Source organism: Magnolia sinica, chromosome 11, assembly GCF_029962835.1.
Source record: "Magnolia sinica isolate HGM2019 chromosome 11, MsV1, whole genome shotgun sequence".
Taxonomy (NCBI): domain Eukaryota; kingdom Viridiplantae; phylum Streptophyta; class Magnoliopsida; order Magnoliales; family Magnoliaceae; genus Magnolia; species Magnolia sinica.
The window spans coordinates 31,137,230-31,160,086 of NC_080583.1; the positions used below are offsets into that span (position 1 = coordinate 31,137,230).

Below are 22,857 nucleotides of genomic sequence, written 5' to 3' on the forward strand. Positions count from 1 at the left end.
CACTTCATTTACGGTCCCAATTAGGTGCATCTGAACTCGATCATGAATTGTCAATCGCAGCTCGCCTATGAATTATGCTACCTTCTGCGATTCGATTTTCGATAGGCCATTCCGCATTGCTAACTACTAGAATTCTTCGGTGTAATATGTGACAGTTCAACTCCCCTGTCGGTAATTTTGGTCTTGCTGGAACAGTACCTATTCATAATCACTAGGGAGGAATTGTGATTGGAGAAGGCGTCTCATCCATGACCATGATCGGATGAGCACCTTATTTTGTCAGACACATGACAATTGTAATTGCTCCCACCATGCAGAAGCCCCGGATTTTAATTTGAATACTACTAATTTTACCTTTTATGTTCCGGCACGTCCATGTAATCAAAATATCGTTCTACTTCGCTTAACCATTCGACGAAATCTTCTATATGCAATAAACCATTAAAACTAGGAAGTTCGACCTTACATCGATAGTCTTTTTCAGCACGATCTAGTCGATCGCCTTCATGGATTGGTCGTCGGGCAAAGCCACCATTGATGTCCTCATTGTTGGAGCTCGACTCATTTGGGGTAGCCCTACGATTTACCTTTGAAAGTACCATACAGAAATCAAGGTTGTGTCGTACAACAACCACGAGCGGCTGAGTATCGTCTTGGGCTTAGGCCAGAATTAGTATATCCGTAAGATGGTTGCGGGTTGCTTGTAGCCGTTGCATGGTCAACTAAATCTTCTAGTGGAAAGCTTCCATTCTTTCCAAAATATAACGAATCCTTTTATCACCGTCCATACAATTTTGGTTCATTCTTGCTTTATTTGTCATCAACTCGAGAGGAGTCCTCGCTCTGATACCAATTAACGCAGAGATTGACATGATGAGGTCGATCACCGTCTTCCTTAGGGGATAATTACTCTAAATCCATGGAGCTTCTTTGGACTCCTCACGGAGATTTCTCGAATCCATGAGGAAAAATAGATAAATAGATAAATTCAAAAAATAAAAATTGATTGATAATAAAAATGAATTTATATTTATAGATAGTCATGATTTCTACTAGAGTTCATGGTTTTCGGCCAAAATAGCAAGTCCCATTTTTATGTTGGGCACGATTCGTAAAACTCAAAGGATCAAGAGTTATGATTGAACTAAAATTTATTGTAAGTAGTAAAAAAAAAATGAAAATAGACTTTCAACCATTGATCTGATGAAATCTCATGAATTCGGCATAGGCAACCTGGCATAGTGAGGTTAGGTGGCTAAAGTAGCTTCTCCTACCCCAAAAGCATTGTATTGTATGTCGAATAACTCATTCCGATTTGCGAGATATGCCTGCTTAGGTTCTGACAGTCCTGATCACTTCTGCCTCCGATCTGATCACTTCTGCCTCTGATCGGGCCTTCTCTGGTCCATCTTGGCTATGAATGTATCTGCAACCTGCTCTACATCACCTTATTGCGTATTTACCATCCAACAGATTTTAGATATTAACAGATTGGATGGTACATACACCGTATGGTGGGGCGCCTTAGAAAATTTTTAAGGAAGACTGGGCAAATGCGTTAAATTAACAGATTTCAGATATTTCATCATTTGTTATTAAATAGGTTGTTTTAAATTCAGTATTTAATTAATTTTTTGACTTCAACATTTCTTCAAGACACAGCAAAGAAGTTTATAGAATTCATATTCAGACTTCGAACTCAGATTTCAGATTTAAGCTTCGCACTTCAAATTTAACAAACAAGCCTTACTCCTCCATCCAATACCATCCAAATCACAAATTGAACTTGCAACCCAATATCAAGAACTCGTCACCTACGTATGGTTGGAAGCTAACTTTAAACTATTGGTCATTTTCCTTAAGATATCCAAAAATATCCAAAAATTGGAAATGCAGATAAAAAAGAGTTCTAGACATATACCACCATCTCTTTTTGTTATATGCCAGAAAAATCTCTTGCCGTTTTTGCCACATGCTTTTTCCTTTTTCATATTAGTTGTAAAACTTCCTATGGTTTTTGTTAGAGTTGGCCGTTAAAGAGGACAATTAACTATTTAAATTTGAAAATTGATGACATGAAATATTACTTCTTTTTTTTTTTTCCTTAACTTTGTGGACATGAGAGATATTTTCATTTTGGGAGATTTCAAAATCCACATAGCCACACATGATCCAGATCGTCCAATGGTGGGCCATTCATGAAATTTGGTGTAGATCGTCCAAATGATAGATCAAAATCATTCAAATGTCATGGATAACCTTTTTTTATATTTGCATAGGACTGAATGAGATTTTTTCCCATCTCCACGTAGTCAAGAATAAAAACGTGATTTTATATAATCAGAGGTCAAATTTACGTATGCGGTTGTTTTATAAGATATTAACATCTGGCAAGCTACAGCATTTTCCCTCGAAAATATTACAATGTTTTCAAAGGGTTGGTAGAAACAGAAGTTCACACGATAAAAAAAAGAAAGATCGTACTAGACTCGGTTGCAGGTGATCAGTATTCTATTTTTATTGAGGATGATCTCCTTATGCTAATTTCTCGCCCGTGAAAAAGGACGGACCCACATGAGGATGTATCGCCTGTCATGAAAATCAAGTCGATCGCTCATTAAGTATGCCTCACCTGTATATGCTGAAACAGATTGGGCCCACCTGTATATTGTCAGCCAACCATCTGTCTGATTCTCAAACCATGCAATCTTTATGGTGTGACCCACCGTTGCATGGAGTGGATGTCATGCAGAAGATATTGTCAGCCAACCATCTGTCTGATTCTCAAACCATGCAATCTTTATGGTGTGAGCCACCGTTGCATGGCGTGGATGTCATGCAGAAGATAGATTGGTGTCAACTGTCAAAGATGCTGCAAGCTCAGTCCGCTGTAGGTGATCAGTCGTTTCTTGTATCACCCAAGGACGTGATCCACGAGCTGTAGGTGATCAGTCATTTCTTGTATCACCCAAGGACATGTGATCCACGACTTCGAAACAGTAATGAGCCTGGATGAGCTCCCAAGCGTGCCAATACTATTGATGGGCTCTTAGGTGCCCACCTTGGATGGACCATCCTCAAAATGATAGAACAACTTTACATTATTAAGAAAGATTTCAACATCAACTCGAAAAGCCAACAACATTTGGGCTACAATCTTCCAATCTGGGAGATCTTTAGGGAAGTCCATCCACGATGGGTCGGATGAGCTCAATTCAATGATCTGGATCATTGAACCATGGGGCCCTGCTTACATAGTTGTAGGCAAATCAGTGAGTTTCGAATGGCAGTGGCAGAACAGATGAAGGGAAAAGAAAAGCATAAGCCATGTATACTCACAATTGAAAGGCAGAAAAGATGGCAGTGGAAAAACATTGTTGATTTTTTAAAATGGTGAATGAACAAATAGAATATTACACCTTCAGCGAGAAGGTAGCAGCAATCTGATAAAAGAAATTCACATGGTTGGTGCTCCCTTGCTCTTCTTCAATCAAGGTTGGCAGCAATCTGATAAAAGAAAATTCACATGGTTGGTACTCCCTTACTCTTCTTCAATCAAGGTTGGCAGTAATCTGATAAAAGAAAAATCACATGGTTGGCAGCAATCCTCTTCCAACACCTTTGTCCAAGAAGCCTGAAAACGCATAATAACAGATCTTTCGGAATGAAATACAACTGATTAAAATCAAGAAATGCCATGGCTACTGGCGAGTATGGGCTTTTGAAATCCATGTGGTCCTTCCTCAAGGTGGGGCCATGAATTCATGTGAAATGTGGTAAATGACAGTCTGATGATCCATATTTGGAACATATTCAAGAAACAAACGTGTATCAGCAGCAACAAATTCGGGTGTAGGAGCAGGAAGCATCTCTTTCAAAACATAAACGAGTATACAATACATAGGTAGAACATGAGAATGAGAGCAAGAATCTGAAGTGGGGATTTGAAGCGGGAGCGAGAGTCCAAAGTGGATCCAAAGTGGGAGCAGTGTGAGAGTCCAAAGCAGGGAGAGAGCGAGTGTCTGAACTGGGGATTTCAAGCAGGAGTGTTACCTAGTTAAAAGGACCTTGCAAATAAGGTATAGGTGAGGGGCCCAGTTCCTGCACGGGTGACTAGGATTCAAAATCCAACTCAGCTGGTAGACATAGCAGGCTCATGAACAAAACAAGGTGGAACAGGAAGCTGATGATTACTGCTTGGTCTTGAAATCTAGCAATTCAAGCCCCTTGCTTGCATTCGCTCCTCTTCCTCAGCTCTTTTCCAAGCAGCCTGAGAAGAAAAAAGGAAAAAAAAAAAAAGATTAACAAAGTAAGGAGAAACAGAATTAGAAAAAGAAGAAGAAGCTGATTAAGAAAAATGTGAAACAAGAAACAATCTGCTGCATGCCTTTTCTCGCTCCAGTTTTGAAAGATGGGGTCTTATAGAATTTCCCAAGCTCAGTCCTCCCCATGCTTCTTGCAACTCCCTCTCTCTTGCTTCTCGACGCGTTTCTGAATGCTTAGCATGAACAAATTGTTGGGCCATGGCCAACTTCTCCTTTTCAAGCACTGACTGATGTTTGACTAAGATCTCATCCAGGCTCCCTCCACTTTTCTCATACTGCTCTTCCTTCTTCCTTACTACCCCCACTTCTACATTTGCCTGATGCACCATTTTTTCTTTCTGAAGTCTAGAAACATGCTTCACTAGTAGCACCTTATCTAGACTTTCATAAGTAACCACAGTTTCTTGCTTCTTTTGGTCTGTTTGAATCAGATTGTCCTTTCGTGATGCCAACGCTTGCATTTTCTCCCTTTCCAACCTGTGCACCGACTTGACAAAGATCTTGTCAAGTCCATTATCTTCACCATCTCGAGCTGCAAAAGCTTCTATTGCTTCCAATTTTGCCCTTTCAATCCGTGACATGTATTTAACTGTTGATGAATCTTTCCTAGTAGCCAAAATCCCATCTGATGCTTGCATACTTTTCTTGTCAAATAATGCCGGTATCGAATTGTTCAAGTCTATATTTTCTTTGTCCACATTGTCTGCATCCTGCGTCAGTCTATCTTTCGCGTCTCGGAACCTTTCATGATCTTTTTCAAATGCTCTTTGTGTTTTCTTTGCCTCTTCAATTTCCTTTTCGAGTCGGGAAGTATGCTTTAGAAGAATACTTCCCAAGTCTGGTACAACGTTAGACAATCTTGCAATGCTTTTTGGATCAGCCAAACTGCTTTCTGAAGCGCGCCCATCATCAGCCGCACTGCTTTCCAAAGTGTACATATCATCAGCCACACTGCTTTCCAAAGCGTGCCCATCTGATCGTTCCATGGTTTTCCCACTATCTTCCCTCGCACTAATTTTCCTTGCGTTCTTAGCTTCTTGGACCTCTCTTTCGAGCCTCGAGACATGCTTCACCAAGAACTTGTCTAGACTAGGAACTTCCGTAACAGCTGGTTTCCTTTTCATATCGCCATCCATAAAGTAAGCTATGGAGGATTCCCTCCTTGATCCTGCTCTGGTGAAAGTAACTGATGGGCCCACGGTGCAGTTGGCAATAGAATCAGGATCATGCCGCTTACTGTTTTCTTCAAGTAGAGCAGCACTCAAGCCGCAAGTCGCAACTATGGTGGCAAGCGAAGCGAGTTCATCTTCTTGCAGTAGTTTCAGCCTGTCAAGCATTGTATCAACAAGCTTCATTGGTGAATTGGAGCTATTCATATTCATAGTATCATTTGAAGGAAGCTTCCTGTTCCTGTACATTCTTCTTCTCACTTCCATGTCCGGTCTCTTAAAATTCACGTCACCAGTACTATGTGGAACTGATTCCAGTTCTGACCCATGATCTGATTCACATTCTGATAAATCTTGATCAGTTCCACTTATGTCTGGATTCTGGCTGATCTTTCGAAGCAAGTCTTGGAATTCATCTTTATTTGAAGAAGTGGGACAATGTGCCAGTCGAATGAATGCTGTCTTAACTGCTGCCGCTACCTCCTTATCTACCTCAAATGCAGTTTCGAAAGATGCAGTAATGGTGTGAGTAGAACCTCCTCCAATAGTGGGGGAAGTTTCTATTTCACATGGTTGTCGTGGACAATCAGGCTTGTCATACATTATCACTCCCACTGCTGCAGCCTCCTCAAAAGCTTCTGTCACACTTTTTTCTGCTTTCATCAGCTGGGATTCTGCCTCTTTGTTCAGAATCCTGATGAATTCATGAAAAAAGAATAGGTGAGTGAAAAAGAACCAAAGTTCTCTGAATCTCTGTTTGAATTCAATTATCATAATAACCCAAGATCAAAATAACCTGGCTGCTCGAAGTATTCGGCACCATGATGCTTCCACCATTGCAGCTTTGCGGGCCTCCATGGCCTTGCGTGCAGCCTCTCTGGCAGCAATCTTTTCTCTCTCTACCCTACAGTAATGAGGATATGAATCACCCAAAGTCTCATCGAGAGATGAATTCATGCCTCCAACTTCCTGCAACAAAAGTAGGTTAAGATTTGTTAAAGTAACCTTCTGGCAAACATATAATCCAATTAGAGCCATTGACTGCAATCTTCTGATTTTTCTTTTATATAAATGGTCTTTGCATTTAAAATATGAAATAAGAATAGTAAATACCTGCAAAAGCCTTATCTTCCGCTTCAAGAAAGAGTCGGTCTTTTTCCTTGGGAACCAGTTGAGGGGAGAAGTACTTCTCCGGTGAGGGGGTTTCTTAATCTGTGATGAAATTTTGTTGACAGAACTCTGTATTCAAAGAAATAAAAAAAAAAAGAAGAAGAAGAAGAAGAAGAAAAAAGATAGAAGTTGGATAAAAAACTTAGATAGGTGCAAATTCTCCCCGGTACAACATTTTTGTAGGATATAATCTACTATATAAGCGGGTGTCCTCTAAATGACAACAGGCATTTTGATTTTTCATTCATTTTGTATGCAAAGAAAAGTTAACTGATAGAAGTTGGATATGACTTAGATAGGTGAAAAGTCTCCCTGGCACAACATTTTTGTCGGATATATATAATCTACTATAAGCGGGTGTCCTATAAATAACAACAGGCATTTTGATTTTTCATTCATTTTGTATGCAAAGAAAACTTGACTGATAGAAGTTGGATATAACTTAGACCAGTGCTACAACATATTTGTTGGATATAATCTGAATTGAGTGGCCTATTAAATGACAAGAACCATTTTAATTGCCATGCATTTAGTCGTTAATGGCATAAAAAGAGTTTTGATTAAAAAAAAATTCCAAAAGCATTGTTGTAACATCCTAGATTTTACGATACTTAAGAGTATTGGAAGTACTTGGGTGGCACTAGAGATCTTTCCGATTAATTAGTTAGCATACGTGTATTTGACTAAATTTTAGGCTTTGAATACTTAGAAATGGTATTTGGGGACTTGTTTATGGAAACCTAATAAATTATTATGGTAATTAAATTAAGTTGTTCATAAATTAACTCTAGGAATCTGAACACATCGAATACCATTTCTAGGCTGGATTACACTAAGGGCGTGTTTGATTTTCTGATGAACTGGTAAATACCATGTAAAACGGTAATAATTATTTCCCCTTGCGTTTACAAAGTACCTGATATGACTGCTTACTTTTTGACCTGAAAACCAAGAATATTACAAAATATCTGTGGGTCCCACTGTGATGCATTTCACTTATCCACACCGTTCATCCATTATTCCAATTGAATTCATAGCATGACTAAAAAATTGAGGCATATCCAATACTCAAGTGGACCATGTCATACAAAAAAGGGAATCGAATACTTACCGTTAAAAACTTTGTAGGGCCACTGTTTCTTTTGGAGTGGGCCACTTGAGTGTTGGATCTGCTTCATTTTTTGTCTCATGTTCTAAAATATTGTAATAAAACAGATGGACGGAATGGATATATCATACGCATTACCTTGCAGTTCAAAAATTAAAATGATCTCTTTTGAACCAATTTCAAAAGCACAAATTCCTATGAATTTTCAAACACGGTGAAATTGTAATAATTACGATTTACCATGTATTTCCCATTGCTTTGAAAAAACAAACAGGCCCTAAACATATCGAATCATTATCTGATCACTCTAAATTTTATATTTAACCCTATGATTTATGAATCGAGAATTGAGATTTAAGAAAAACCAATATTAATTTATACAATTACTTAAATTATAATGGAGATCTATTTGAGACTAACTAAACCAATGGTTTGGATCTGAAATACTCAAAGCACAGAACTTAAAATGACTAAACTGTCCTTTATGTATAAAGAATTATCTTGATCCAATCTAATGTTTTTTAAAGAAGTTCAAATCAATGTGCATTGTTGCTTAAATCTTTGAACCTATTAATGTTCAAAGATGCAATATTAGATATATCGAATATTGCATCTTTGACACTAAACAATGATTCACTCTAAATTTTATATTTAACTCTGTGATTTATGAATCGAGAATTGAGATTTGAGAAAAACCACTATTAATTTATACAATTACTTAAATTATAATGGAGATCTATTTGAGACTAACTAAACCAATGGTTTGGATTTGAATTACTCTAAGCACAAAAGTTAAAATGACTAAACCGTCCTTTAGGTATAAAGAATTATCTTGATCCAATCTACTATTTTTTGAAGAAGTTCAAATCAACGTGCATTGTTGCTTAAATCTTTGAACCTATTAATGTTTTATACAAGCTTAGAGCCGAGATTTATCAAATCCTATTCCCTAAATTGTTCTAGAGATGGCTGGAATATCCAAAAGAGTTCTAGAACGCTCATTAGTGAGCCATCGATCCTGAAATTATAATAAGATGTTTGCTTTAGAGGGCTTGACATTATGTCTAGATTAGATTGTCAGAATTATTCCTTGAATTGCATAATTTAGATTAGAATCCGAGAGTGTGAGTTGTGTAATTCATCTTGTTTTTCATAAACTTCTTTAAAAAAGAAATAAGAATTTTAGGTTTTTTGGGATTTTTCGTAAACTCCTTTGATTCTACTATTTGTTTCCACAGTCTGATTATAGTTAATCAACAATTGAAGGTCAGGACTATTCTTCTAAGGTAGCTTGTAATTTGCTTTAATCTTAATTCAATTTTATATGGAATTTATATAGGAATTAGGGGTTTTCTCTCGAATCCTAAATCCTAGAATGTAAAACCATAATAATAGGTGAGGACTATTCTTCTAAGGTAGCTTTTATCAGCCCCTGACAGTTTTAGAAGTTTATGAAATAATATGTATTCAAATGTTAAATTTATTATATGATTATGATTTATATGCTATGTGTGTTGAATTGATGACATATTCCATAAGCTTGATTTTTATGAAATAAGAAATTGTACATTTGGCACATCTAAGAAATGATGTAATTTGAGTTTGTAACCATGTTTGGATATTATGGAATTCTTATTGTTTTGAATTAGTCTCTGGAAATAGTTGAATATATGGACCGCCTTCATTGGGTTTAGTTGCCACTTGATCAATTAAGATAGAATACAGGACTGACTCTAGTTGGCTACTTATGCCTGGGTAGTCAATTTAGAGACAATTATTGTTTTGTAAATGTTGACGAATTTTCTGTGTAATCCATACTACCATGATTACTATTGATATATAGTTACCATTTATAGCCGTTGTATCTGTGTTTCAACGAGCTACTTGTCATAGCTCATGAGCCAGGCATGGCGGTATGGGACAATGTGTTTGTGTTATCTCTGACCTGTGTAGGTGGGGCGAGCCTTACAATAAGTCTTGAGCATCGATGGAGGAGACGAGCCTACCATCATTGATTGAGTTGATAACTCAAAATTAGTATTGATTTGAAATTTGGTGTTCACGGTAGTGAGTGACCCTCTTGGTCGACATGTAAGTCCTTGGATTTTCTAATCCATGAGTCATGCCGTCTTGAGGTGTTCTCGTAAATCCTTGGCAATTCCATTTTCATATTAGATGGTGACGACACTAGATGGATTAAGGACCCTGGTAATGAGCCATGTGGTTCCTGTGTATTTGACTCATACTACAATTGTGGTAATCTGGCTTTGCTAATATTGCTGTTTGAATACGAATAAATAAAGGTTTGGTAAATCATGCACTCATGTACATGGTTGTTCGACGAGAACCCCAATTGGTTAACTCGACCCCTAGAATACATGGTGAAAGGCGAGAACCCCACGTTAAAATTGTTCAAACCATAAATCCATGCCTTTTGCACTCATGCATTAACAAGTAGATTAGGACCTCTTGTGAAACAATGTTTCATTACCTGAACTTGATTGTGTTGCCTACTCACTCCCATTTGGGATGTTGTTTTAAAACAAGTACCAGTTAATTGGATGCAGGATACGGAGGCCACTGTGATTAATGATCAGGACTATTTTGTTTCACCTAAAATTTGAGATCACCATTGGAGCAAGGTGTTCCAAAACAGTATCGGTGGCCGTAACAGCCACCACTATTACCGTTGACGTTGTTTTAAAACAAGTACTAATTAATCGGATGCAGGATATGGAGGCCACTGTGATTGATGATCAAAACTATTTTGTTTCGCCTAAATTTTGAGATCACCATTGGAGCAAGGTGTTCCAAAACAGACAACCACCACTATTACCGTTATGATACGAGCCGTAACGGCCGTTTTTTAGTTTTTGACAAAAAACCGTTATGGCGCCGTTATGGCCCATTTTTCTGTAACAGCTATTACGGCCATTACGTAACCAATTTTGAATACCTTGCATTGGAGTCATATACAGTAGTATCAGGATGTGTTGGAGTCAATGTTTCATTATGATACGGGCCGTAACGGTCGTTTTTTTAGTTTTTTTAAAAAAACCGTTACAAGGCCGTTATGGCCCATTTTTCTGTAACGGCCGTTACGGCCATTACGTAACCGATTTTGAATACCTTGCATTGGAGTCAATGTTTCATTACCTAAACTTGATTGTGTTGCCCACTCACTCCCATCTGGGATGTTGTTTTAAAACAAGTATCAGTTAATTGGATGCAGGATATGGAGGCCATTGTGATTGATGATCAAGACTATTTTGTTTCGCCTAAAATTTGAGATCACCATTGGAGCAAGGTGTTCCAAAACGGTATCGGTGGCTGTAACAGCCACCACACTATTGCCATTGACGTTGTTTAATCGGATGTAGGATATGGAGGCCACTGTGATTGATGATGTTTCTCCTAAATTTTGAGATCACCATTGGAGCAAGGTGTTCCAAAACAGTATCGGTGGCCGTAACGGCCATGACTGTTACCTTTATGATACGGGCCGTAACGGCCGTTTTTTAGTTTTTGAAAAAACAGTTACAGGGTTGTTATGGCCTATTTTTCCGTTACGGCCGTTTACGTAACTGATTTTGAATACCTTGCATTGGAGTCATGTACAGAAGTATCGGGTTGTGGAATTATTTTATATATTAATTTTGAGGTCCCCATTAATTGAAATGGTTGGTTGTATAAGAATGATGATATGGACTCTAACGTAATTGTAAATTATCTTTTAAATTTTAGCTAATAAGCACTGTCTCATTATGAATGGTATGGATGGCATGTAAACATCACTGTCGACCCCAAGGAGGTTTCAACGGTAGGAATTTTCCTACCCACCTTTTCCTTTAGGGCGGCCCACTTGAAGTATTGGATCTAGCTCATTTTTGTTCACAGGTCCTAAAATGATCTCAAAAATGGATGGATGGGGTGGATTTCTCACAAACATCACGGTGTGCCCCACCAAGGTTTCCAATGCAGGAACTTCCTGTGAAAGGCTTTTGTAGGAAATCCACGTCCCCATCCCAAACTCGAGACCACACGCTCTCTTTAAATGGAGACCACTATTGTAGTCTCCAAGATGTTTGTGTGAAATCCAATACTGTCTCATTATGAATGGTATGGATGGCATGTAAACATCACTGTCGACCCCAAGGAGGTTTCAACGGTAGGAATTTTCCTACCCACCTTTTCCTCTAGGGCGGCCCACTTGAAGTATTGGATCTAGCTCATTTTTGTTCACAGGTCCTAAAATGATCTCAAAAAATGGATGGATGGGGTGGATTTCTCACAAACATCACGGTGTGCCCCACCAAGGTTTCCAATGCAGGAATTTCCTGTGAAAGGCTTTTGTAGGAAATCCACGTCCCCATCCCAAACTCGAGACCACACGCTCTCTTTAAATGGAGACCACTATTGTAGTCTCCAAGATGTTTGTGTGAAATCCAATACTGTCTCATTATGAATGGTATGGATGGCATGTAAACACCACTGTCGACTCCAAGGAGGTTTCAACGGTAGGAATTTCCCTACCCACCTTTTCCTTTAGGGCGGCCCACTTGAAGTATTGGATCTAGCTCATTTTTGTTCCTAGGTCCTAAAATGGTTTCAAAAAACGGATGGACGGGGTGGATTTCTCACAAACATCACAGTGTGCCCCACCAAGGTTTCCAATGCAGGAACTTCTTGCGAAAGGTTTTTGCAGGAAATCCACGTCCCATCCCAAACTTGAGACCACACATGCTCTCCAAGATTTAAATGGAGACCACTATTGTAGTGAATCCCATGTTGATGACCACGAACATGAAAACTCAACCATCACTTCGTCATCCCTAAACGAAGAACTCCTCATGTACTCCTCTTTCTGAATAATGTTACTTTTGCTACTTAAATTAAATATAATAGTTTTTGGTCATTGACGCCCTATGATTCCTTACTCCTTTCATATTTTCACCTCCTAATGTCCAAAATATTTATTTTACATGAAAAATAACAACCATCACAAACCCAAGATCGCACATGTCCTTCACATTCTAAATGTTCACTATTGATGTCTATTTTAACAATTGGAATCATGACACGTTTGTAGGGTACCCAACTTGCAAATCCAACCCGCACTTCACCTTCCCAAAAGTAAGAACCCATCATATTGTAGTGAATTCCATTTTGATATTGTGAACGATGACCACCAACTTGCAAACTCAACCATCACTTCGTCGTCCCAAAGCAAAGAACTCCTCATGTACTCCACTTTCTGAATAATGTTACTTTTGCTACTTAAATTAAATATAATAGTTTTTGGTCATTAACGCCCTATGATTCCTTACTCCTTTCATATTTTCATCTCCTAATGACCTAAATATTTATTTTACATGAAAAATAACAACCATCACAAACCCAAGATCGCACATGTTCTTCACGTTCTAAATGTTCACTATTGATGTCTATTTTAACAATTGGAATCATGACACATTTGCAGGGTACCCAACTTGCAAATCCAACCCGCACTTCACCTTCCCAAAAGTAAGAACCCATCATATTGTAGTGAATTCCATTTTGATATTGTGAATGATGACCACCAACTTGCAAACTCAACCATCACTTCATCGTCCCAAAGCAAAGAACTCCTCATGTACTCCACTTTCTGAATAATGTTACTTTTGCTACTTAAATTAAAGATAATAGTTGTTGGTCATTGATGCCCTGTGGATTCCTTACTCCTTTCATATTTTCATCTCCTAATGTCCTAAATCTTTATTTTACATGAAAAATAACAACCATCCCAAACCCACATGTTCTTCACGTTCTAAATGTTCACTATTATTGATGTCGGTAACCCTGTTTTAATAATTGGAATCATGCCACATTGGCAAAGTACCAACTTGCAAATCCAATCCACACTTCACCTTCCCAAAAGTAAGAATCAATCATATCATGTTCTCCATTTCTAAACACAGTTACACTTCTAGTCAAACATAACAACGCTTTGTGTTCTCTCTTTCTCTCTCTCTCTCTCTCTTTGAATTTTGGGTTAGCTTTACAATCTTATTTGCAAGTCAATCCATAATATGGCCCTAAAGCCTTGGTGAGCCTTCATTCATATCCCCTCTAACTTGCAAATCCAATCCGCACTTCACCTTCCCAAAAGTAAGAACCCATCTATATCATGTTCTTCATTTCTAAACATGGTTCACTTTTATTCAAACATAACAACGCTTTGTCATATGCATTGTGCTCTCTCTCTCTCTCTCTCTCTCTCTCTCTCTCTCTCTCTCTGAATTTTGGGTTAGCTTTACAATCTTATTTGCAAGTCAATCCATAATATGGCCCTAAATCCTTGGTGAGCCTTCATTCATATCCCTTCTAACTTGCAAATCCAATCCGCACTTCACCTTCCCAAAAGTAAGAACCCATCATATCATGTTCTCCATTTCTAAACATGGTTCACTTCTAGTCAAACATAACAACACTTTGTCATAGACATTGTGCTCTCTCTCTCTCTCTCTCTCTCTCTCTTCAAATTTTAGGTTAGCTTTACAATCCTATTTGCAAGTCAATCCATAATATGGTCCTAAAGCCTTGGTGAGCCTTCATTCATATCCCTTTTAACCACCCTCAATCCTTTTAGGCCATCCTCTTTGTCTCCAACTCTCCTCATATGAGCCAACTTTTGTCTTTGATGTACATCGACTATGTCATCTATCTGCTCTCCATCATTTTATATCCCAATGGGACTAATGTTCTAAATAATGATAGTATTGATCGATATATCAGTATTCAGTCTAGTGATACAAGATGTGAGGGAATTAAAAAACAATCCAATGTTTCGCTCAACATACCATATGTATCACACGATATATCAGGATATTTTTTTATATCACAATATAGACACCCTTCCCTTCATAATTAATGGATTGATGTATGTAATATATCAAAAGTATACTTGGAATTTTTTATACTACTAGTGCTATCGACATCACTACCAGTGTTATCAGTATCATCGAGCTAGAGATACGGATAATATTGGAAATATTTCGATAATATCGGGGATACTTTGAACAATGATACTATTTAAATTAGGTAAAAGTCGACATACGTATATAAAAGCTAGTGTTATTGTGGCTACTCCTCCTCATACCATGAGCAAAGCACTAGGTTCTATATATGTTTGTCGACTTGTACCTATTTTTAATAGTACATATGTGTATAGTTCAAAGTTTTAACCAATTCACCAAGGAATATTTTGGTTACTTTTGGTGGATTGAAGATAAGTGCTATTATTGTGGCTATTCCTCATACCATCAGCAATACATTAGACTGCATAGCTTGTCAAGCTATTTATGCAAATTCTAATTGTTTTATTATTTTTTCATTTGGGTTAAGTAATGCGACTAAGGATAGATTAAGTAATTTTTCTATGAGCCAACTTACTAACCCTGACCCATAACTCAAGTGGTAGACTGAGTGAAGATACCCTTGTTTCAACATTGAGGTCTTGGTATCGATTCCCTAGTGGGGGTGGCTAACAGTGGAGTGTGTACTGACAGTGGGGTGTGTACTAACAAGCTAACCCAAAAAATAAAATAAAAAACTTACTAAGTAAGCGATTTGTCAAAAAAAAAAAAAGAAAAAAGAAAAAAAAAACAAATATTCCTCAATGAATTAGACCAAACTTCAAACTACTGTGGCCACACCACACACCAAGATCACTACAATAGATTGAGTAGCATGTTAATGTATTTATGCAAAATCTAATTGTTTAAGTGGTTTTCATTTAGGTTAAGTAACGTGAATAGATATAGATTCAGTAATTTTCTATGTTCCCTAGAGTAATTTGGTGTGCTATTTCTAATGGCAACAAAACTTTATTGAAAAAGATGTGTAAATTAAAACACAATAAAATATGATGAAAGATCATCTAGAACAATGCTAGCCTTGACCTTCATTAAAAAACATCTACATCCCTAATACAATCTTCTATCATTAGGACCCAACTAATAGCCTTGTTCTTGGCTCGCATAAAAACATCTTCTCTCAACTCAGGTAAGTTGCCAAGCACTTTAGTATTTCATTCTAGATGGGACCATCTCACATGACTTCCTTCTTCCCAGAAGAAATATGTGCAAAGTTGCAAATATGTGCAACTCCACCACTATATGGTCATTGAGAATTCACGATGCAAGAATACGAGATCGACTATTTCCTTGTTATAAAGATATAGACAACATCCACTAGGGCCTTAAATGATAGAGACAACATACTCGTTATTAAGATAGAGACAACATTCATGTCTTCAGCCTTAAATGACCGATGGTGAGAACCTTATCTCTTCTCACTTTATGAGTATGCTTACCTTGATTTTAATAGATGGCATGTTCAAAATGTGCCCCACCCGATAAGAGGCCCAATGTCTGACACTTGTGTTGTATAGATGTAGAAATGACACGTGTATTTCTTACTATGGACCATCACATTGCAAGCAAGGAGAGCAATCACATGACTTCCTTCTTCCCAAATGAAATTTGTGCAAAGCCTAAGATGAATGTGACGAGGCATCAGACAATCAACTCCAAAGAGGGCTAAAAAAATACCACCATATGGCCATCAAGAATTCCCAATGCAAGAATAAGCTATCAACTATTTCCTCGTTATAAAGGTAGAGATAACATCCACCAATGTTATTAGTCATGTCTTGAGCCTCAAATGACCAACAATGAGAACCTTATCTCTTCTCACTTAACTTGGTAGTGTGCTTCTTACCCTAGTTTTGAAATATGACCACCCGATGAAAGGCCCAAATCTTAGACACGTGCATTGTAAAAACGAAGAAATAGCACATGATGTTCAAAGTCTGGCTCTTCCTCTGATCGACATTCTATTACAGAATATTGCACATTTGTAAAAGAAAATCTAGTTACTTGGAGAAGCATGAAGCAATGAGTTGTTTCTTGCTCCTCTGCTGAGGCTAAATACCGTGCAATGGCTCACTCAACTTCTAAACTACTATGGGTGGAAGCCATCCTTTAGGATATGGGATTCACCACACCCTCTCCCATTTGGCCATTCCTCTACATTGCGATTTGCAACAATCAAGCAACCATGCACATTGCATGAACAAAGCATACTAAAGTCGACTGCCACTTCATTCGAGAGAAATTAACTGTCAAGCTTCTACATACCCCCTTTGTTCGTTGATCGTTCACAAGATCAATTAGTAGATGTCTTCACCAAAGACATATCCATTATGGACCCCAAGAGAAATAGTACAAAGCTTGGCATGGTTGATATCCATGCACCAACTTGAGGGGGAGTGTTAGTATACACAGTGTGCACCCACGATGCACCATACTTGAAGATACTAGTGCACAAACTTAGGTACAGCTAGAGTGTATTGTACTTGAGGACAAGATATAGAATTATATTTGATTTCCCAAGATTAAATGTGATTAGATTAGCGATTAATGGTGCTTATCTTTGCCTTTTGTAACCTATTTTACTATAAATAGAATATTGAGGAGAGGGATACAACTCTCAAGCATTGTACGCTTTCTCCTCATCTCTCTCCCTTTCTTCACACTAACCATTGATGTAAGGTTTTGGATTACTTTCCATCAACAATTGAACTAGTAATTTGGATGGTATAGAAACAACTATGCCATGGGTTGTTAACCTTCTTTCACTTTTTAGAGTTTTCACTACTCTTTGGATTGTGGAACCTTCTTTCACTTTTCAGAGTTTTCACTACCTTTGGGTTGTGAATATTCATCCTTTCCATGTCGATCTTCTACTTGCAAGTTCTAGTCTAACCTTGCCTTTATAGTTGGGAGTTATTTCTCTCTAAAAATGAACCCCTAGTTAGGAGTTTTGAGTTGATTCTTTCTTTTACTTTTCATTACTCTTTGCGTTGTTAATCTCCATCCTTTTCATGTTGATCTTCCACTTATGTTTCTACACCAGTCTTACAATCCAAAACTAAGAGATTTTAGTAAAGGGAGACTAAGAGTCCAATTAATTGAACTTCAGCAAAGAAGAAGGCATCTACAAATATTCAACATAAAGTAAGTTTAATGGGGTAAAGTAAGTTTAATGGGGTCTACAAAAGAAGGAACGATAAGACATCAAATTGAAGAGGATACAAAGCAAGACTTATAAGAGGCTAACTAAGCACTACAAAATTTAATGAAATCAACTATGTTGAAAACATCAAAGGCCAATTATACAAGGAATTCCAAGTGAAAGAATTGATACGTGCAATGATTACATTTTACTTTTCTACAATTTATGAATTCTCATGTATTCCAAAATTCAAGGTTGTGTATGTTTCGAAAATGGAACTTCCGGATTCTTTAGGCAACAATCACCTCACATCTCATGCTAGAAAATTGCAATTGTGAATAGAACTAATAATTACTTTATGGAATCCATGATTTTGTTTGCAATCCAAATAGAGGAGGAAATGTAATAATTGTGGAAATGATTTCTTTTACACAAGATAATTCTGTCTCTATCCAAACTGGCCCTAAAGGTGAAAACGATTTCTTTTACACGAGAAACATGCAATGATTATATTTTACTTTTCTACAATTTATGAAATCTCATGGATTCCAAAATTCAGGGTTTCGTATGTTTCGAAAATGGAATTTCTAGATTCTTTAGGCAACAATCACCTCACATCTCATGCTAGAAAATTGCAATTGTGAGTAGAACTAATAATTACTTTATGGAATCCATGATTTTCTTTGCAATCCAAATAGAGGAGGAAATGTAATAATTGTGGAAACAATTTCTTTTACACAAGATTCCGTCTCTATCCAAACTGGCCCTAAAGGTGAACATCAAAGTCGTTATGCCACCTATTTCAGGTTAGCTTTAGGCTTCATGTTGTGCCAATTGAAGAGAATACAAAGCACGAGTTAGGCGAGACTAACTAAGCAACTACATGATGAATATGGCATAATTTAATGAAATCAACTTTGTTGACAACAGTAAAGGTGATTACCAAAGTTCATCGTTATAGCTTGGTCCCACCTATTTAGGGTTGGCTTTAGGTATCTTCTACACCAATTATCCAAATTTGGAATAGGTGTTCTCATAATTGCTTGGAAAAAGTTGGACAACCAGAGATGCCCACCCAGCCCTCCTTTACTTGGGCTTGGGACCAGCAAGCACATTGCTGCCATAAGACTAACTAAGCAACTACATGATGAATATGGCATAATTTAATGAAATCAACTTTGTTGACAACAGTAAAGGTGATTACCAAAGTTCATCGTTATAGCTTGGTCCCACCTATTTAGGGTTGGCTTTAGGTATCTTCTACACCAATTATCCAAATTTGGAATAGGTGTTCTCATAATTGCTTGGAAAAAGTTGGACAACCAGAGATGCCCACCCAGCCCTCCTTTACTTGGGCTTGGGACCAGCAAGCACATTGCTGCCATACAGAATTTTTCTCAAAAAAAAAAAACTTAAATAATCAACAAAAGATGCTCTTTCTATTAGCAGTCTCATTTGAAAAGTAAACAAGAGGAGCTACATCATTTCATAGATATTCTACCACATTGATATTGCTAAGGAGATTTATATTGTAGGAATTCAAGTGAAACCAAAACTGCACTTAGACATGGCCAAACATACCCATTCCATAGTATCATTGTTTTAAATATCGACGATATTGGCCGATGTATCCCACGATACATCTTGTATCCCACCAATGCGATACGAAACGCACAAGTAGTGCAATATATCCCACATGTTCGATCTAGTAAGCATTTTCGAACTTCGATGCTCTTATTTTCTATAATTCATGTTAAATTAGTGTCAAATTGTTACAAATTCATGATTTTTCATGTTCTCCATGCAAAATCATGGATTGGGAGCTTCGATTTCGATATTTGGAGGAGATGGGCCAAGTTGTGAAATTTTGAAAAAAATAAAAAAATTTCAATTTCTCACAAATCGTTTGCAATCTTTGTGTTCAAACATCACATTAAAAATGTTTGTAACCTAATCTAGTGATTCTTCTTTTGCTTTTGAATGTATTGCTTGTGTTTCCACACGTCTTCTTACATTTCTAAATTATATTAATAGACATCGAATATTCTTGCATCAATTCAGTTAGACAACGCATAAATTAGGACCCCATACAAAGAAAACCTATTATGTGTACTTTTTTTTTGTAATGTTTTGATTTATAAGTGTATATTGATCTATTTTTTAACAATCACCGAAGTTTCATAAAATAATTCAACCAATTTCCCAATGTTTCCCCATGTTTCCAACAATAGTGATACATTACGCGATACAACCGATATATCCCATGCGATAACCGATACGTATCCGTATCCCAAGAATGCGATACGTAATGCGATACCGATATTTCGAACTCTGCATAGGATAAATATCATGTGGACCATTCAAATCTCATCATGAACCCAAACTCTCTCTCTCTCTCTCTCTCTCTCTCTCTCTCTCTCTCTCTCTAGATTGATAACTCAACATGGCGTGTAAACTCAAAACTGCACTTAGACATGGCCAAACATACCCATTTCCATGGGATAAATATCATGTAGACTATTCAGATCTCATCATGAACCCCAAACTCCCTCTCTCTCTTTAGATTGATAACTCAACAAGGCATGTTATGTTGGTTTTCACTAACATCAACGGGTGCATCAACTGGTTCAGTGCAGTGGCTAAGGTCATGTTTGGAGAGTTACTGACTTCAGCCGAAGATGCCAGGCACTCCGCACAAACCGGAAGTCAGAGAAGATCAGCTTTAATCTGTTCTCATCTCACTATCACTTTGCAGAGGAAAAATCTTGAAAACAGGAATCAGACCTAATGAAGTTTACATTTGTTGAGCCGCCCACATGCATAGTAGCTAGGCTTTGCCAAGGAAGCAGGACCAATATTAATTTTCATGCTCATCCAAACAGGCCTAAAATTCTTCATAAAAGGACTATTCTTTATTAAACAACTAAATGATTGAGGATCAATATCAACAACAAACCAAACATCCATCCAACAAGTTCCAGACCACTTTAGGGTTTGGGTTTACATCTTCAGAATCAAATCAAGAAACACAATCAAACCTAATGTAATGAGGCTTTCCACGTTGCAAAATTACCTTTCCAGTCTTAACAGTTGACGAAGATCCTGGAGACTTCTCAGCAACGGATTCTTTCTTCTGCAAACAGATCAAACATCCGCCCGATGAGTTTCAGACCATTTAATGGTTAGGGTTTTCCTCTTTGGGATCAAAATTAAGAAATTCAAATCTCTCTCCTTGAGAAATTACCTTCCCACCCTTCACAGCCAATGCAGATCCCAACAACTCCTTGGAACCGAATTCATTCATCTGAGAACACATCCAAAATCCATCCATTGATTTGAAGAATAATTTAGGGTTAGGGTTTAATTCTTTGGAATCAAAACTAAGAAACTTATTCAAAACCTAATGGGGATTTCCGCATTTCGAAATTTACCTTTCCAACATTTACAATCGACGTGGATCCTGACGACTCCTGGGCGCTACATTCTTTCTTCTGCGGATCTAGAATGGTTCCGCCGATCTGCGTCGATGGGGGGGAAATGAAGCTTGAATCCATGGCGAGAACCTTAGATCGAAATGGGAAGTATCGAGGATTCAAGAGAAAATATCGACCGCTTGATGAGATCTTCAAGGAAGAAGATCTGTGAAGAAATCGAGAAGAAGAAGAAGAAGATTCGCTTTTTATCTTCTTGAAAATGAGAAGAAATGGGTTAGAGATGCGAATTTATATGCAAAATTCAAATGGGAGAAACTATCCGTTACGACCTGAGAAGGAAATCGTAGGATAGAGAGCCGAGTATTTGTCGAAAGTACGCGGGATTTTAGATCTAACGAGTGGGGAGCATATTTAGGTAATCCAGGCCATTGGTATGTGTTTTCCACAATGGATAAGGCCATCAATGAAAAATATACTCAATAGGATGAATTTAGCTTTCGGAATTTGGTAAAAAAATGGACGGTTATTATTTATTGATGGTCCTCTTTCAAGTAAGAGAAGTCCAAATATTGGTATTTATTATCTTTCATTCGATTTTCCTTTTTTGGGAAATAGGCAATTATCAGTTGGGAGGAGCAGAACAACGGTCTGGATCATGGAATCGTTGACCCCACTTGTCCAAATTAGAAATCCATGTGCACTGTTGAAAGCCGCACCTCGCGTACCCTATGATTCCCGGATGTTTGCCCAACGGACGCAAATTTCCAGTTCCAGCAACGGGTTCGTGCAAAAAAATAAAAAAAGAGATATGTGGGGCTCACCGTGACGCGTGTGACATCCACACTGTCCATTATTTGCGGAAGCTCATGTTAGGATATGGCTCTAGAAGCTAGGCCAGTCTAAAGCTCGATTGGGCCACTCCATATAAAAAAGTGTGGATGGGGACACCTAGGATCCAAACCTTCTTTTGGCTGGCTGGACTCGGATTCGGTATTGACCATCCGGTACCGAGGTTTGTGTGGGCCCATCATAATGTGTGTGTTTTATCCACGCCGTCCATCTATTTTTCCAAATCATTTTAGAGTACGAGTCCAAAAACGAGGCAGATCCAAATCTTGGTTGGACCACAACACAGGAAACGGCAGTAATTGAAGCTGACCATTAAAAACTTCCTAGCGCTAATGTTTATTTGCCATCCAACCTGTTGATAAGGAAAACAAAAAGATCAGCTTGATCCTAATGGTGGGAATTCAATCCCAACCGTGTTGTCTACTCGAGACTTCTATCTTCCTTGGACGCGGATATCCTGGCAGCAACTTCCTGCGCAAGGATGTTGTGTGGGGCCCACAGAGATGTTTGTTAGAAATCCACGACGTTCATCGTCTTTGAGATCTCATTTTAGGAGATGCGACGAAAAATGATGTCTATCCAAAAGTTAAGTGGGTCACACGAGAGGAAACAGTGGAGATTTAGTGTGAATCGTTGAAACATTCTTGTGGACATAAATTTTTTGTGTCAGGCAATATTTTTGGTATTTTTCACTTCATCCCATTGGTAATGACCTTATGAATGGTTTGGATGTCATATAAACATCG

The 22,857-nt window shown here is 37.9% G+C and overlaps 1 protein-coding gene across 6 annotated transcripts; it reads right to left on the reverse strand.

The window, feature by feature from the left end:
* Positions 1-3,083: 3,083 nt before the first annotated feature.
* On the reverse strand, positions 3,084-21,916 carry LOC131219007 (uncharacterized). 6 transcript variants are annotated; one of them, XR_009157950.1, is made up of 9 exons: positions 21,260-21,916; positions 21,073-21,132; positions 20,902-20,961; positions 6,608-6,733; positions 6,291-6,463; positions 4,388-6,188; positions 4,195-4,270; positions 4,054-4,101; positions 3,361-3,634 (listed from the first exon to the last, which is right to left on the reverse strand). XR_009157950.1 is itself a non-coding variant. In XM_058213962.1 (8 exons), the coding sequence occupies exons 1-7, from the start codon at positions 21,380-21,382 to the stop codon at positions 4,211-4,213; spliced, it is 2,403 nt and encodes an 800-aa protein (XP_058069945.1). In that variant the 5' UTR covers positions 21,383-21,916; the 3' UTR covers positions 3,361-3,572; positions 4,195-4,210. The 6 variants fall into 6 exon arrangements, 3 of the variants coding, with proteins under 3 accessions (XP_058069945.1, XP_058069944.1, XP_058069943.1); XR_009157948.1 differs by adding an exon at positions 3,084-3,246 and having other exon boundaries at positions 3,420-4,270; positions 21,260-21,914; XR_009157949.1 differs by having other exon boundaries at positions 3,361-3,572; positions 4,054-4,270; positions 21,260-21,914.
* Positions 21,917-22,857: the final 941 nt, after the last annotated feature.